Raw genomic sequence first — 14,836 nt, 5'->3', positions numbered from 1 at the left:
AAAAAAAAAATATATATATATATATAATAATAACTATAATAGAGTGAAACCCATCTCATGTATTTATGAGTTCACAGTGATCATTTAAAAACAAACAAACAAAAACTTCATTAGTCACCAGCGAAGAATGTTAAGGAATCAGCTAGTACTTTGAAACTAGTAAACAAAAGGAAATAATTCAGCACTGACTCAGTTTCCTGGAACTCTATCTCCGAATAAATAAATATTCTGAGGAAAGTTCTCTTTATAAAAGTATTCTACCTATTAAGGTAAGATGTAATGATTAAAAATAGAATCATCACTATTTTGCAACCCCTAGTAAAATAAAAGCTTCACTCACTGATCATCAATGACCGCTAACATTACAAAAAGAGACAATAGTGCATTATGTATCTCCTAATAGTATTCAATACTACATATGACATATGCTTATAGAGATTTGAGTCTTAATCTAATCAAGCCTCTATGCTGAACTAACAGTCATAGATAACTCAGGACTAGAAAACAGGTTAAATGAAACCATGGGGATACAATCAGCAAAATTCAGAATGTGAGAAATTCTACAGGACAGACAACCCAGTTTCTTTAATACCAAATTGCAAGGACCAATAAATTATAAGGCTAAAAACAGTAGAAACCTGTAGACTAAAGAAGACATATCAATCTATTACAATCTATTTGAAGAAACTGGAAAAAAAAAAGTGATGAATGAGGAAATTTGAACACTAACTAGATATTTCACATTAAGGAATAACTGTTAATTTTAGAAATAATGTCCTGCTAATTTATGTGTTAACAGATACAGCCCTTATCTTTTTAAAGACACATACAGAAATACTTAGGGATAAAAAAATATGAATCATATGATTGAGAATTTGTTTCAAAATAATCCAGAGTGAGGCATAGGAGTGACTGGAGTCGAGACAAAACAAAATTGGGTATGAGATGATTAAGTATAACAGGAAAATGGAAGTTTTATTATAAAATTCACTCTATCTTTGTATATGTGTGACTTTTTATAAATCTTTTTTTTAACCACCTTCGGGAAAAGACTATAACAAAATCAGTTATACTTGTCTGAAATGTCAGATTCAATTTATGGATCTCCCAATGTATTTATTTACACTATCACATACAGCTAAGACCTTGAAACAAAAGAATGACTCTATTGCATTCTTAGGATCAGTGAGTCAGTGAAAACTTTTATTTTGGGAAGAGAAACATTCCCAGCAATCTTAAAATCACATCAGATACATAAAGAACCAACAAATTCTGCCTACTTCTAAGTAAGCCTCTGGCTTTGAGCATAACCTGGTGTGATCATAGAAGTTCACAAAAGGATAAAAGTTGAGTTTTAAAATTCTAGCATTTTACCATTTACCTAATGATTTTCCACAAATAAAGAAAAAAAAGGAGTAATTTTTAAAAACAATTCAGAACTGCTTTAATAATATTCAGACACTTACACAAAAGCAGATTTACATACCTTGCCTGGACTGTGAAGGTTCTACAGGAACTTCTTGGTTTGGCTCAAAAGGAAGTTCAGGTGTTAGGTTTTCAAACTGCTCTTTACTAATGACATTTAGCTTCTTAAAGTTCTCAACTTCTTGCTGAAGTAGAATGGAGGAATCTTATTACTAAACTGGCTAACAGAGTAACCAACAGACAATAATTGATACCAACCTCAAAAAAATGAACTTCTTAAACAGGGATTAATCACAATGGAGTGAAAAAGATGTTCTAATAAAGAATCTAGCATTAAACTTAATAACAACATTCAGAATCTAAGAAGCATATAAAACCCTAAAATATTATGATGATTTTGTAATTAAAAAACATAAGAGCACACAAACTAATCATTAATTATTTGTTGAGCATGTACATACAAGACTACCAGGTATTACAGAAGTTACAAAGTAATCTAATACATGCTCCCTACCATTAAGGAATCTATATGTTAGATGAAAAGGAAGAAATGAACACATAAAAATGAATAATATTAGGCAGTATGTGAAAAGCGATATTGGTATAAGAATTAAGATCATCAGGAAGCCATCACAGAAGAGAGGCACAAAAGCAGCTCTTGAAGGATGAGAATTTAGAGAAAGGGAGAAACATTCTAAATAGGTAATGTGAGCAAAGATAAGACGCTTGGAAAAAGCAATGTGTTTATTAGAAAGTAATTACGTGAATGAGAATATCTGTGTAGAACCAGTGGCAAAGAGGCCTGATGCAGAAGTCGGAGAAAGCTACTAGAAGACCTTTAATACTGGGTCAAGAAGATTTCACTTTGTTTTATAATAATGGATGCATGTGATAAAGATAAATCTGGATGGCCCTGGATAGCTGCAGCAAAGAGACTCAGTAGGTTTGAGTTGTTAGCTCAAAGGAAGAATAGACCCCTCTCTGACTCTGTTGTTAGCTCAAAGGAAGAATAGACCCCTCTCTGACTCTGTTGTTAGCTCAAAGGAAGAATAGACCCCTCTCTGACTCTGGGGTTCTGGAGGCTTCCCCTTTGTAACTATTATTACATGGTCACTTAGGTGTTTCCATCCCTGCCCTACAAATGTGTGGAGCGTTACAGAGGGTAGAGGTCATTCTCTATTGGAAGTTCACTTTGCCACAGGTGCATAAAGACCCTCTATGTCTGGCCTAAACTGTAAGAGAAAAAAGGAGTTTGAGGGACTGCTTACACTCTACTATTTCTTCTAAGTTTTTCCCAATAAAACCCTATATCACATCTATGCCACACGGTACTAATGGGTACATGAATCTTTACAGGGCAACATCCAAAGATGGTTTAAGCAAGTGAAAAACATAACAAAGAATTTGTCAGATTGAAGCAAATTTAAAACAGGAAGCAAATTAAATATCATTACAAGTAGTAGCTTGCTCTTAATAACAAAAGAATCTTTTCCTTCTGTCTTTAAAGATGAAGTCACTTGTCAGCTCAAACCATTTACTAAATCCCAATGTTAGCCTTTTAGATTATGTTCTTTTTATCACTAAAGTATCTTTAATTATGTCAAAATGTATTATTTATCAACATTTCTTCCTCAAAAGTTTTCAATAAGCTCTCCAGGCTAAATCAGAATCATTACTCACTCCTCTTGTCCCTTATCTTGCTACAGAGCTTGCTATTAGCAACTCCCAATTCTATAAATAATTATTGTATGTTTACTACATGCCAGAGATAAATAACACAATTCTACTCTGATGGAAACACAAGTTGTATATGTTTTAGTTTAGTTTTTATTTTTAACTAATTCATTAATGTATTACACACACACACACATACATGAGAAGTGTACAAATCATAAGTATACATCTCAATGAATAATCAAAGGTAAACAGACTTAAGTAATCATCATTCAGGTCAAGCAATTACTAGCACCCTAGAAGCTTCCTTTTCATGTCCCTTCTGGTCAGGATCTCCTCTTTCTCCCCCCAGATAGCTCATACACTGACTTCAATACAATAGGTGTTTTGCATGTTTCTGAACTTTATAAAAATAGAATTATACCGTATGGTTTCTTTCACGCAAAATTATGTTTAGGAGACTGATCCATGTACATGCTTGTAATCACAGTTTGTGGCTCTACAGCAGAGGTCAGCAAACTACAGGCCCAAAGGCTAAAGTCTGTTTTTATAAATCGCTGTTTTAGAACATAACCACACCCATTTGTTTACATATTGCCTATGACTACTTCATTGCTACAACTGCAGAGTTAGGTGGATAACGTATGACCACTGACAACGTATGACCCACAAAGTCTAAAGCATTTACTATACAGCTCTGTACAGAAAATGTTTGTCTACCCTTACTCTGTTCTACCATATGAATACACTGCAATTTTTTAAGAAATCCATTCTGCTATTGATGAGCATTTGGGTCCTTTCTCAGATTATAGCTATTACAAATGAATTCCTATAAATACCTTTTTACAAAAACTTCTTTTGGTGAACAGGAACACAAATTTTTGTTGGATATTTACTTAGGAGTGGAATTGCTGAATTGAGTAGGTTTTTATTTAGCCTTAGTAGAAAATGCCAGTTTTTCACAGTGGCTGTACCTATTTATTTCCCCATTAGCAGTATATTAAAGTTCCTGTTGATCTGGCCAGGTGCGGTGGCTCAAGCCTGTAATCCCAGCACTTTGGGAGGCCGAGACGGGCGGATCACGAGGTCAGGAGATCGAGACCATCCTGGCTAAAACCCCGTCTCTACTAAAAAATACAAAAAAACTAGCCGGGCGAGGTGGCGGGCGCCTGTAGTCCCAGCTACTTGGGAGGCTGAGGCAGGAGAATGGCGTAAACCCAGGAGGCGGAGCTTGCAGTGAGCTGAGATCCGGCCACTGCACTCCAGCCCGGGCGACAGAGCAAGACTCCATCTCAAAAAAAAAAAAAAATTAAATCAATGAATACTACATGCTACTATCATCTATGTTAATAGGACACTGCCAATATCCTAGAAGTCCCTTGTTTGCCCTTGCCCAATCCCACTCCCCTCCTTCTCTTCAGAAAAACCACTATATTGACCTTAGCAAAGACCAATTTCCTAACTGTTCTTTCATTTATTACCTTTGAAAGTTTCCCTATGCAATATATTTCATTTCCCCTGTTTTGGAACTGTATATTAATAAAATCATATTTTCTGCATATGTTATATGGCTACCATCCACCAAACTTTTAAGACTTCTTTACTTTGGAATTTTTCTAACATATAAAAATATAGAAGGCCGGGCACGGTGGCTCAAGCCTGTAATCCCAGCACTTTGGGAGGCCGAGACGGGCGGATCACGAGGTCAGGAGATTGAGACCATCCTGGCTAACCCCATGAAACCCCGTCTCTACTAAAAAATACAAAAAACTAGGCAGGTGAGGTGGCGGGCGCCTGTGGTCCCAGCTACTCGGGAGGCTGAGGCAGGAGAATGGCGTGAACCCAGGAGGCGGAGCTTGCAGTAAGCTGAGTTCCGGCCACTGCACTCCAGCCTGGGCGACAGAGCGAGACTCCGTCTCAAAAAAAAAAAAAAAAAAAAAGAATAGTATAACAAAGTACTGTATACACATTACATAGTTTCAACAACTATCACCATTTTACCATTCTCTTATTTGATCTATATTGGCATTGTTTTTAAAATCATCTTCATTTCCATACCAATTATTTCACTGTTAAATACCATACCATTGTATACAAAATACATATAATACCATTTTAGACATAATGAAGCTATTAGATTTAACAATATGTATGTGTCTCATAGTCCACACATTCAAAAGTTTCTCTATATGTATACATATAGACATAACTAGAAATGGAATTGATGCATATTAGAAATATGCATGCATACATATGTACATGTGGAAATGGAACTGATGCTTCTTAGGATACATAAACAATCAACTTTAATAAGTAATACTAAAGTTGGTTGTAACAACTTAATGTAATACCAACGGTGATGTGTGAATTCATGTTGCACCACTTCTTTACCAAGACTTAATATTGTCAGACTTTTTAATTTTATGATGTAATGTGTATGGTCTTCTGCTTCTGGCTATGATGGAGTAGCCAATACCAGCCTGTGCCTCCTAATGTAAATAACCATAAAACTGATGTGAATATAAAACAACTATTTTTAGGGATTGAACAAAAGCAGTGTAAGACTGTGATCTCTGAGAGAAGAGCTCACAAGATGGGCTCCACAATCACCCCAGCTCTCTTTCATGGTTAGGGTACAATTTCCTAACCATGGCAAAGCAAGCTTCAGCCCAAGCAAAGTATAACTGTCCTGCTGAGCTGAGAAGGTAGTGCTTTAGAGTTCAGTACAGTTTAAGCAGTGGAACCTGTGGAATAGAGCACTGGAGACAATCTACGCAGGGAAGAGTCGGGCAATAAGTCCATGTGAGGGTCAGGCTGCTGTGCGTCCTTGGCTAGAGGCAGAGCACATGTGTTCAGGATAAGACTACCTAAGACATATCCCAAAGTGATTGCTATGTGGTTAAGCTGAACAGATATACTAAAGGTCCAGTACTGCTGGGGGATGGTGAGCATACAAGCTCAGTTAAGAATGGATACCCTTCGTAAGCCACTCGTTAACACTCTGGGCATTCATCTGTGATACAGCTTTGAAATGAAGCCATGCTACAGAATAAGGTCCACACTCAAGTATAGAGAATAAGACCTGCTCTAGACTCACTAGCAAAGCCTAATATAAAACCTGATAAGATCTAGAGGAGACACAGAATGTGGAGGTTAAGTTCTGTCAAGTTAAAGAGGCTTTCCACAGATCTAACCTAACAAAGAGTAAAATAAGCCTACACAATTCCAAGTGTAGCCTATAACACCCAATAAAGCAAAAAAACTCAACAGCCTTCAGAGGAAGATGACATCTATAATCTCTACAGCATATGTATAATGCACAGTATAAAATTTTAAAAAATACTAGCAGTGAAAATAAATAGGAAAATGTAACACATAGTCAAGGTAAAAAAGCAGTCAGTAGATCGCTCAAATGTTATCACAAGATCTCAAATGTCAAATGTCAGATTTTAAGACAAGGACTTCAAAGCAACTATTATAAATATATTTGAAGAAACAGAAGAAAAACATGATCTTAATAAGTGAACAGATACGAAATTGCAGCCAAAAAAATGCAAACTATAAAAAATGGAAATTCCAGAACTGAAAAATATATACTTGGATGGGTCTAAAAACAGAATGAAAATGGTAGACAAAAATTAGTGAAGTTTAAGACAGACTGATAAACACAGTCCAATCTATAGAACATAAATATTTCAGAAAACAGAAAGAACCAGGCATGGTGGCTCACGCCTGAAATCCCAGCTACTCGGGAGGCTGACGTCGGAAGATCACTTGAGCCCAGGATTTCACAAGAAGTCTGGGTAGTATCTCAAAAAAAGAAAACACAAAAACAGAAAGAACCTCAAGGACCTGTGAAACATTATCAAATAGTATAACATACCTGTAAGTGAATTCCCAAAATAAAAAATGAATAAGGAACAGAAAAAATATTTGAAGAATTAATGACTGAAATGTCCCCAAATTTGATGAAAAACATCAAATTACTAATTCAAAAGTTTCAGCTAACCTCAAATTGGATATATTCAAAGAAAACCAAACCAAGACACATCACAGTAAAACTGCTAAAAATCAATGGTAAAGTAAAAGTCTTGAAAGCCAGAGAGGAAAACAACACATTACACACAAGAGAACAAGAATACAAATAATGGCTGACTTCTGTGGTTCTCAACTGGGTCTTGATTTTGTCCACACCTCCACCATACATTTTTTATTGTCATGGGATTGGGGTGGGGGGATGCTACTGGCATCTTGTGGGTAGAGACTAGAGATAATGCTAACTATCCTATGATGTATAAGACAACTTCTACAACAAAGAATCAGCTACTTCGAAATGTTAATAGTACTGAAGTTGAGAAACCACCACACCCAGCTAATTTTTATATTTTTAGTAGAGATGGGGTTTCACCATGTTGGCCAGGATGGTCTCAATCTCTTGACCTTGTGATCCGCCTGCCTCGGTCTCCCAAAGTGCTGGGATTACAGGCATGAGCCACTGTGCCTGGCCTCTGAAATCAGGTCTCTTGATTCACTTGACTCTCCAGCAGAAAGAACTTTAGTTCAAAACCATTTCTAAAGAGAGTGACTACAGTTAACTTGAGAGCTCACATTGTCCATGAAAGGAAAGTGATCTGAGAAGTCTTTTAGAGTAAGGTTTAGGAAGAGTGTAAAAGAATTTTGCATTTTGAAATATACAACATAACCCAGGCACAGTGGCTCATGCCTGTAATCCCAGCACGTCGGGAGGCCGAGGCGGGCAGATCACCTGAGGTTGGGAGTTTGAGACCAGCCTGAAAAACATGAAGAAACCCCGTCTCTACTAAAAATACAAAATTAGCCAGGCGTGGTGGCGCATGTCTGTAATCCCAGCTACTCGGGGGGCTGAGGCAGAAGAATAGCTTGAACCCGGGAGGAGGAGGTTGTAGTGAGCCGAGATCGCGCCATTGAACTCCAGCCTGGGCAACAAGAGGGAAACTCCATCTCAAAATAATAATAATAATAATAAATTTAAAAAAGAAATATACAACCTAAGAGGACTAATAATGGAACTGTGGCACCTGGAAGAACTCCACAGACTATACTTTGATGGCACAGTTTCTATGTAAAGGCTGCCTAAGCTTCCATATTCTTTAAATTCCTGGTCTTCCCTCCATTTGTAACATTGTTTCTGGTCCCACATAACCATCTGGTCTTTGTTCTTTCTTCATATATGCCCAGTTTTTTACAGTCTTCAAATTCTTACAACCCCATGAGGTGGAGAGGGTAAAAATGATCCCTGCCTGAGATTCACAGAAGTTAGGTTTTGGTCCAGAACTGCACTCCCAATGGAATTTGCACATAGTTGACTGCTGGTCAAGAAAAAGCTTAGCCAGACAGGTTCTCAACTTGGTGTATTTCTCTAATAAGGAGAAAAGTTCAGCTCAAGTGATGGTAAGGAGACAGGAAGTTTACATGACTCTCTTCTTGATAAGTCAGTATGAAGCTATTGTTTCTGTCAGTCATCTCCTGATAAATGTGTACAGCATTTCCACCTTTATACCAAATACTCTGCCACAACTGAAGTTCCTTTCACTATCTGAAATAAATACAGGTAAGGACTTGCCTCATTTCTAAGGGGGATGCTGCATAAGACAGTGAAGTAATCAGCAAAGTCAAAGTGAATGAGAGCCATCCAGTCTTCCAAGGCTCAAGGATGCCAATAATTCCAGAATGCTGTCCAGGTCAAGGCAGAAGAAAGCCACTAAAGGTGGGCTTTCTTGTTGACAGTGTAACCTCTCAACAATGTGCTTGCTGATGGTCTCAATCACCTAACTACTGGAAATGTTCTCTCAAATACCACAAAGCTAAGTACATCCAAGAAAAATTCTGGGAACTGATGTTTAGGCCACCAGTCAGGAGTATAAGTTCACCTGATAATATATAAGTAGTACTGGACAAAACTGGTATATTTCACTACTGTAAAAGCAATGAGCCTAAAGATTAGATTAAGTGACTGGCAGATGTGATTCAGAAGTTTCAAATTTGAAGGTTCTTCCTAAAATGTTGGAGATAAACACATTAGTATATTTAAGTTTCTACACAAGCAACTTGGGCAGAGGACAGAATACTGAGCAACTTGTAATGGGTTTCTCTCTCTCTTATTCTGTAAATACAAATTAAACATTTCTAGTTAGGGGAAGGTATCATGAGATAGTGGTCCAGGAAATACCAAAGCTCATGAGCCCAGATGCTAGCCAATGATACCAATAATAAGATGTAAAGGCCTACCAGCGCATTTTTGGGATGGACATCTGATCTCTACATCCTATGTTAACAAAGCCTTCAATACTGTACAGATTTATACCACTCAAGCAGACCACTGGAAGGAAGACAAATAGGTGGACGCAAAAAAGCAGAGACAATTGACCAACTGCAGTGGCTCATGCCTGTAATCCCAGCACCCACACCTTGGGAGGCCGAGGCAGGTGGATCACGAGGTCAGGAGTTCAAGACCAGCCTGGCCAAGACAGTGAAACTCCGTCTCTACTAAAAATACAAAAATTAGCCAGGCATGGTGGTGCACGTCTGTAATCCCTTGGGAGGCTGAGGCAGGAGAATCACTTGAACCCGGGAGGCGGAGGTTGCAGTGAGCCGAGATCATGCCACTGCACTCTAGACTGGGTGACAGAGCAAGACTCTGTCTCAAAAAAAAAAAAAAAAAAACAGAGACAATCAACCTACCTTGACTTTAGACCAAGGAACAACAATGTGGCACCTTCAAGAAGTAAATAAATCAGCTTTGGCTTGCCTCTTTTGTAGTACCCATCCCCCTTTAATTCTAGCCTTTTAGTATTGTTATGAAATATGTCTCCTAGAATAATGCATAAAATATATATGTGCAACTTATAATGCATTCATGTAACAACTACGAGAAACACAACTGTTAGTATTTTAGAAACTTCTGAGTATCCTACACCTCCCCCCAGCCCCCACAATGAATAAATTCTGACTTATGTAATAATTATTCCAGGTTTTTCTTTATGCAACTATCTATATATGTAAGTATACCTAAAAAATCATGTTTCATTTAACCTGTTCTTGAGTTTTGTAGAGTCATATTGTGTATGAACCCTCACTTCTTTCATTCAGCATTGTTTTCTTTATGTATTCATAAAGATGTGTATGGCAATCTTTTTTTCTCTACTATATAGCTACTTTTCACTACTATAATGATGACATAGTCAAGTACTGATAAATACTTCAAATATTTTCAATTTGTGACTATAATAAATTATTCTGCTATATTATTACACATTGGTCCTGGTGAACACATCTAAGTTCCTCTAGGGTAGTGCCATCCAATACAAACACAATGTAATCTTAAATTTCCCATAACTACAAAAAATATACAAAGAGGTACATTTTAAATATTTAATCTATTTTGACATGCAATAATTATTAAAATTTGAGATATTTTATATTTCTTTTTGTTACTAAGTCTTCAAAATTCAATATTTTACATTTAAAACACATTCTATTTTGACTAGCCACATTTCAAGGGCTCAATAACTACATGTGGTTAATGTCTACTATATTTAAACAATGCAACTCGAGAATATATTCCTGAGTGGAAATGGTGGATCATAGCATATGGTTGACCTTTTTTTTTTTTTTTTTTGAGACAGTCTCACTCTGTCGCCCAGGCTGGAGTGCAGTGGCGCGATCTCGGCTCACTGCAAGCTCCGCCTCCCGGGTTTACGCCATTCTCCTGCCTCAGCCTCCCGAGTAGCTGGGACTACAGGCGCCCGCCATCTCGCCCAGCTAGCTTTTTGTATTTTTTAGTAGAGATGGGGATCTCCTGACCTCGTGATCCACCCGTCTCGGCCTCCCAAAGTGCTGGGATTACAGGCTTGAGCCACCGCGCCCGGCCTTGGTTGACCATTTTTTATTCCCACAGACAGATTGAGGTTCTTGCTCCAAACACTCCCAAACTCTATTTACCATCTGATGTCTTAACACTGCTAATGTAAGTTTTATGAACGATTTCATTGAAATATTTTTATCTCCTTGACTAATAATGTTGAACATCTTCTTGTGTTCTGTCATTTAGACTGATTCTTTTGTAAAAAGTTTGTTCATGTCTTATAAGCAGTATACTGAATCTTTTCTTCTTTTTTTTTTTTTTTTTTGAGACAGTCTCACTCTGTCGCCCAGGCTGGAGTGCATAGGCACGATCTTATACTGATTTTGTTTTAACAGTTACACAGTTACAAGCATTTAGTAAATCTACTTTATGGATTCTTTTCTTCCTTTTAAGAGATAGTGGCTCACTATATTGCCCAGGCTGAAGTGCAGTGGCCATTCACAGGTGCAATCATTGCACACTACAGCACTGAACTTTTGGGCTCAAGGGATCCTCCTGCCTTAGCCTCTAGAATAGCTGGGACTACAGGTGCATACCACTATGCCTGACTTACAGACATTCTTTAATGCCTAGACCGTTAGTGGTTTGGGGACTTTTTATGCTTCTTAAAAAAACTGATATATGTATATTAGTCGTACATACTTCTGTGGTACATGTGCTATATTTGATACCTGTGTAATGATCACATCAGGGTAATGGGGATATCAATCACCTCAAATATTTTTCTTTATTCTCTTCTATTTTTTTCTTTTTTATTCAAGTGATCACAATCTTTCTTCAATCCGTTAATATGAATTTCCTTTACTAACTTTTCTAATGTACAATTAATTCATGATCTTGAAATGAACACAACTTGGTTATCTATTTTTTAAAAAACTGCTAAATTTGGTTTACTAAAATATTGTTTAGGCTTTTTAAAAATTATTATTGTTATTATTATTTTATTTTATTTTTTTGAGACAGAGTCTCACTCTGTTGCCTGGGCTGGAGTGAAGTGGCGTGATCTCGGTTCAATGCAACTGCCCAGGTTCAAGCGATTTTCCTGCCTCAACCTCCCAAGTATTTGGGACTATAGGCATATGCCACCATGCCCAGCTAATTTTGTATTTTTAGTAGAGAGAGGATTTCAGCACATTGGGCAGCCACTCTCGAACTCCTGACCTCAGGTTATCCACTTGGCTTGGCCTCACAAAGGGTTGGGATTACAGGCATGAGCCACCATGCCCAGCTATTTAGCCTTTTTATACCTAGGTAATGCCTGACTCTCATTCATATTCTCATGAATTCTAATTTCTTATGTATAGTTCAGGTACCAACGATAGGTTCTTCTCATAAGTATTCTCCGCCACCACTACCATTTCCACAAATATTTGACTTATTATTATTAACTCTATTCACTGGAAATATTTGTGCATTCCTGAAATCAATCATTCTAAAGAGATATGTTAATAAAATATCTATATTTGAAATTATTATAGAGTTTGTCATAGCACTATCTAGACTTTCTTTTCCACTCAATTTTGAAGTTACATACTTTTCTAGAAATGTCTTTATAAAAATGTTCAAATTTATTGCTCTAAAATTATATTTTCAAATTTCTGTATGATTAGTAACTATATCCCCTATTGCATTCCATGTAAAATAATCTATTTTTTTTGTTATCATAAGCTTAATTCTAGCCTTTTTGAAAAATTAAGTCCTGATATGATTAAGTCATAAATTAAGTCCTCTGTTATGTGTTAGATGTAATTAATTAAATTCTGCTATTTATTTCCTTCCATATTTTTTATGGGGGTTTATGTTGCTAATTCTTTTCCTAACTTCTTGAGATCAATGCTATAGCAGATTCTGTTATGTTGTTCAATCCTCATATTCCCCAGAAGAGAAGATTATGCATATTCACCACTGTCACCTGCCTTTTAAGAATATATATTCCAGGCCGGGCGTGGTGGCTCAAGCCTGTAATCCCAGCACTTTGGGAGGCCGAGACGGGCGGATCATGAGGTCAGGAGATCAAGACCATCCTGAGCTACACGGTGAAACCCCATCTCTACTAAAAAATACAAAAAGCTAGCTGGGCGAGATGGCGGGCGCCTGTAGTCCCAGCTACTCGGGAGGCTGAGGCAGGAGAATGGCATAAACCCGGGAGGCGGAGCTTGCAGCGAGCTGAGATCTGGCCACTGCACTCCAGCCTGGGCGACAGAGCGAGACTCCCGTCTGAAAAAAATAAAAATAAAATAAATAAAATATATTCCAAAATTAGCCAGGTTTGGTGGTGTATGCCTGTAGTTCCAGCTACTCAGGAGGCTGAAGCATAAGAATTACTTGAGACCAGGAGGTGGAGGTTGCAGTGAGCTGAGATTCATGCCACTGCACTCCATCCTGGGTGACTCAGCAAAACTCTGTCACCACCCACCCTAAAAAAAAAAACATATATATATATACACACACACACATATATATACATATATATAAACACGCACATTTGTGTATATAGTGTAGGTGTATATATATATTCCCCATCCACGTACAAAGAAATGATAAATGTTTGAGGTGACATATATAAATTACCCTAATTTGATCATTACACATTGTATGCATGTATCAAAATATTGCATGTATCCCATAAATATATACAATTATTATGTATCACTGAAAAATAAATTTCAAATGGAAGGAAAAAATATGTTCCCCAGCCTATAGGCTTGGCCATGTAGTCAATGGAATATAAAAAATGCACAGAAAGCACATATAAGCAGCAACGTCAAATATAACTAAGATTTGGCTCTGCCTCTTGTTCTTCCCCTCTGCCACATGAATAAGCATGTATTGTATAGGAACTGCTGTTCTGGAATTAATCCCCAAATGAGAAGACAATTGGAGAAGAACCAAACATACAGAGCTGCAATAGCTGACCCACAGCCAATGTCAGGTAACATGAATGAGAAGCTTTTGCTCTATCTTTGAGAATTGGGGGAGTTTTTTGTTTTTTTTTTTTTTTTTTTTTTGAGATGGAGTCTCGCTTTGTCTCCCAAGTTGAAGTGCATTGGCACAATCTCTGCTCACTGCAACCTGTTGGGGGAGTTTTTTTTTAATAAAGCCAAGATAATATTGGTAATTGGCCTATTAATTTCAAGTGTTTTTCCTAATATTTGCATTTAAGCCTATTGCCTTAGCTGCACCTTTTAACTTCAGTTATCATTCAATTCAAATTTTCTAATTTCCACTAATTTCTTCTTTGAACGCTGAGTTATTTAAAAATATACCGTTTTCAGGAATATGGGAATTTATTTCGTTCAGTTTTATTATTATTATTAATCACTAGCTTGACCAGGTGCACTGTGGCATGCCTGTAATCCCAACACTTTGGGAGGCCAAGGCCAATTGAGGCCAGGAGTTCAAGACCAGCCAGGCAACATAGTGAGACCTCATCTCTACAAAAGTATTTAAAAATTAACAAATAAAATCACCAGTTTAATTCCACTAATAATGTGCTTTGTATAACATAAATGCCTTGGAATTCACTTTATAAACCAGCGGACGTCTAAGTACCATGTATATACTAAAAAACAACATATGCTCTGAAGTTCTTTTTTTTTTTTGAGACGGAGTCTCGCTGTGTCGCCCAGGCTGGAGTGCAGTGGCAAGATCTCAGGTCACTGCAACCTCCGCTTCCCGGGTTCAAGTGATTCTCCTGCCTCAGCCTCCCAAGTAGCTGGGATTACAGGCTTGAGCCACTGCGCCCGGCCTGCTCTGCAGTTCTTAGGCAAAACGTTGTTTCTGACTCCCAAAGTGCTGGGATTACAGGCTTGAGCCACCGCGCCCGGCCTGCTC

General features: G+C 37.5%; 1 protein-coding gene across 1 annotated transcript in view; it reads right to left on the bottom strand.

Annotated features, from left to right (window-relative positions):
* The window catches only part of LARP1B (La ribonucleoprotein domain family, member 1B), a 136,792-nt gene that overhangs the window by 51,669 nt on the left and 70,287 nt on the right, over positions 1 to 14,836 (bottom strand). Inside the window, exon 9 of the mRNA XM_011935603.1 lies at positions 1,487 to 1,610. Coding sequence (XP_011790993.1) covers positions 1,487 to 1,610 — 124 coding nt within the window. The remainder of the gene's footprint in view (positions 1 to 1,486; positions 1,611 to 14,836) is intronic.

This window comes from Colobus angolensis, unplaced genomic scaffold (genome assembly GCF_000951035.1).
Source record: "Colobus angolensis palliatus isolate OR3802 unplaced genomic scaffold, Cang.pa_1.0 Scaffold145, whole genome shotgun sequence".
In the NCBI taxonomy this organism is placed as follows: domain Eukaryota; kingdom Metazoa; phylum Chordata; class Mammalia; order Primates; family Cercopithecidae; genus Colobus; species Colobus angolensis.
Note: the sequence above shows the minus strand (reverse complement) of the source record. Positions and strands in the feature narration are given on the sequence as shown.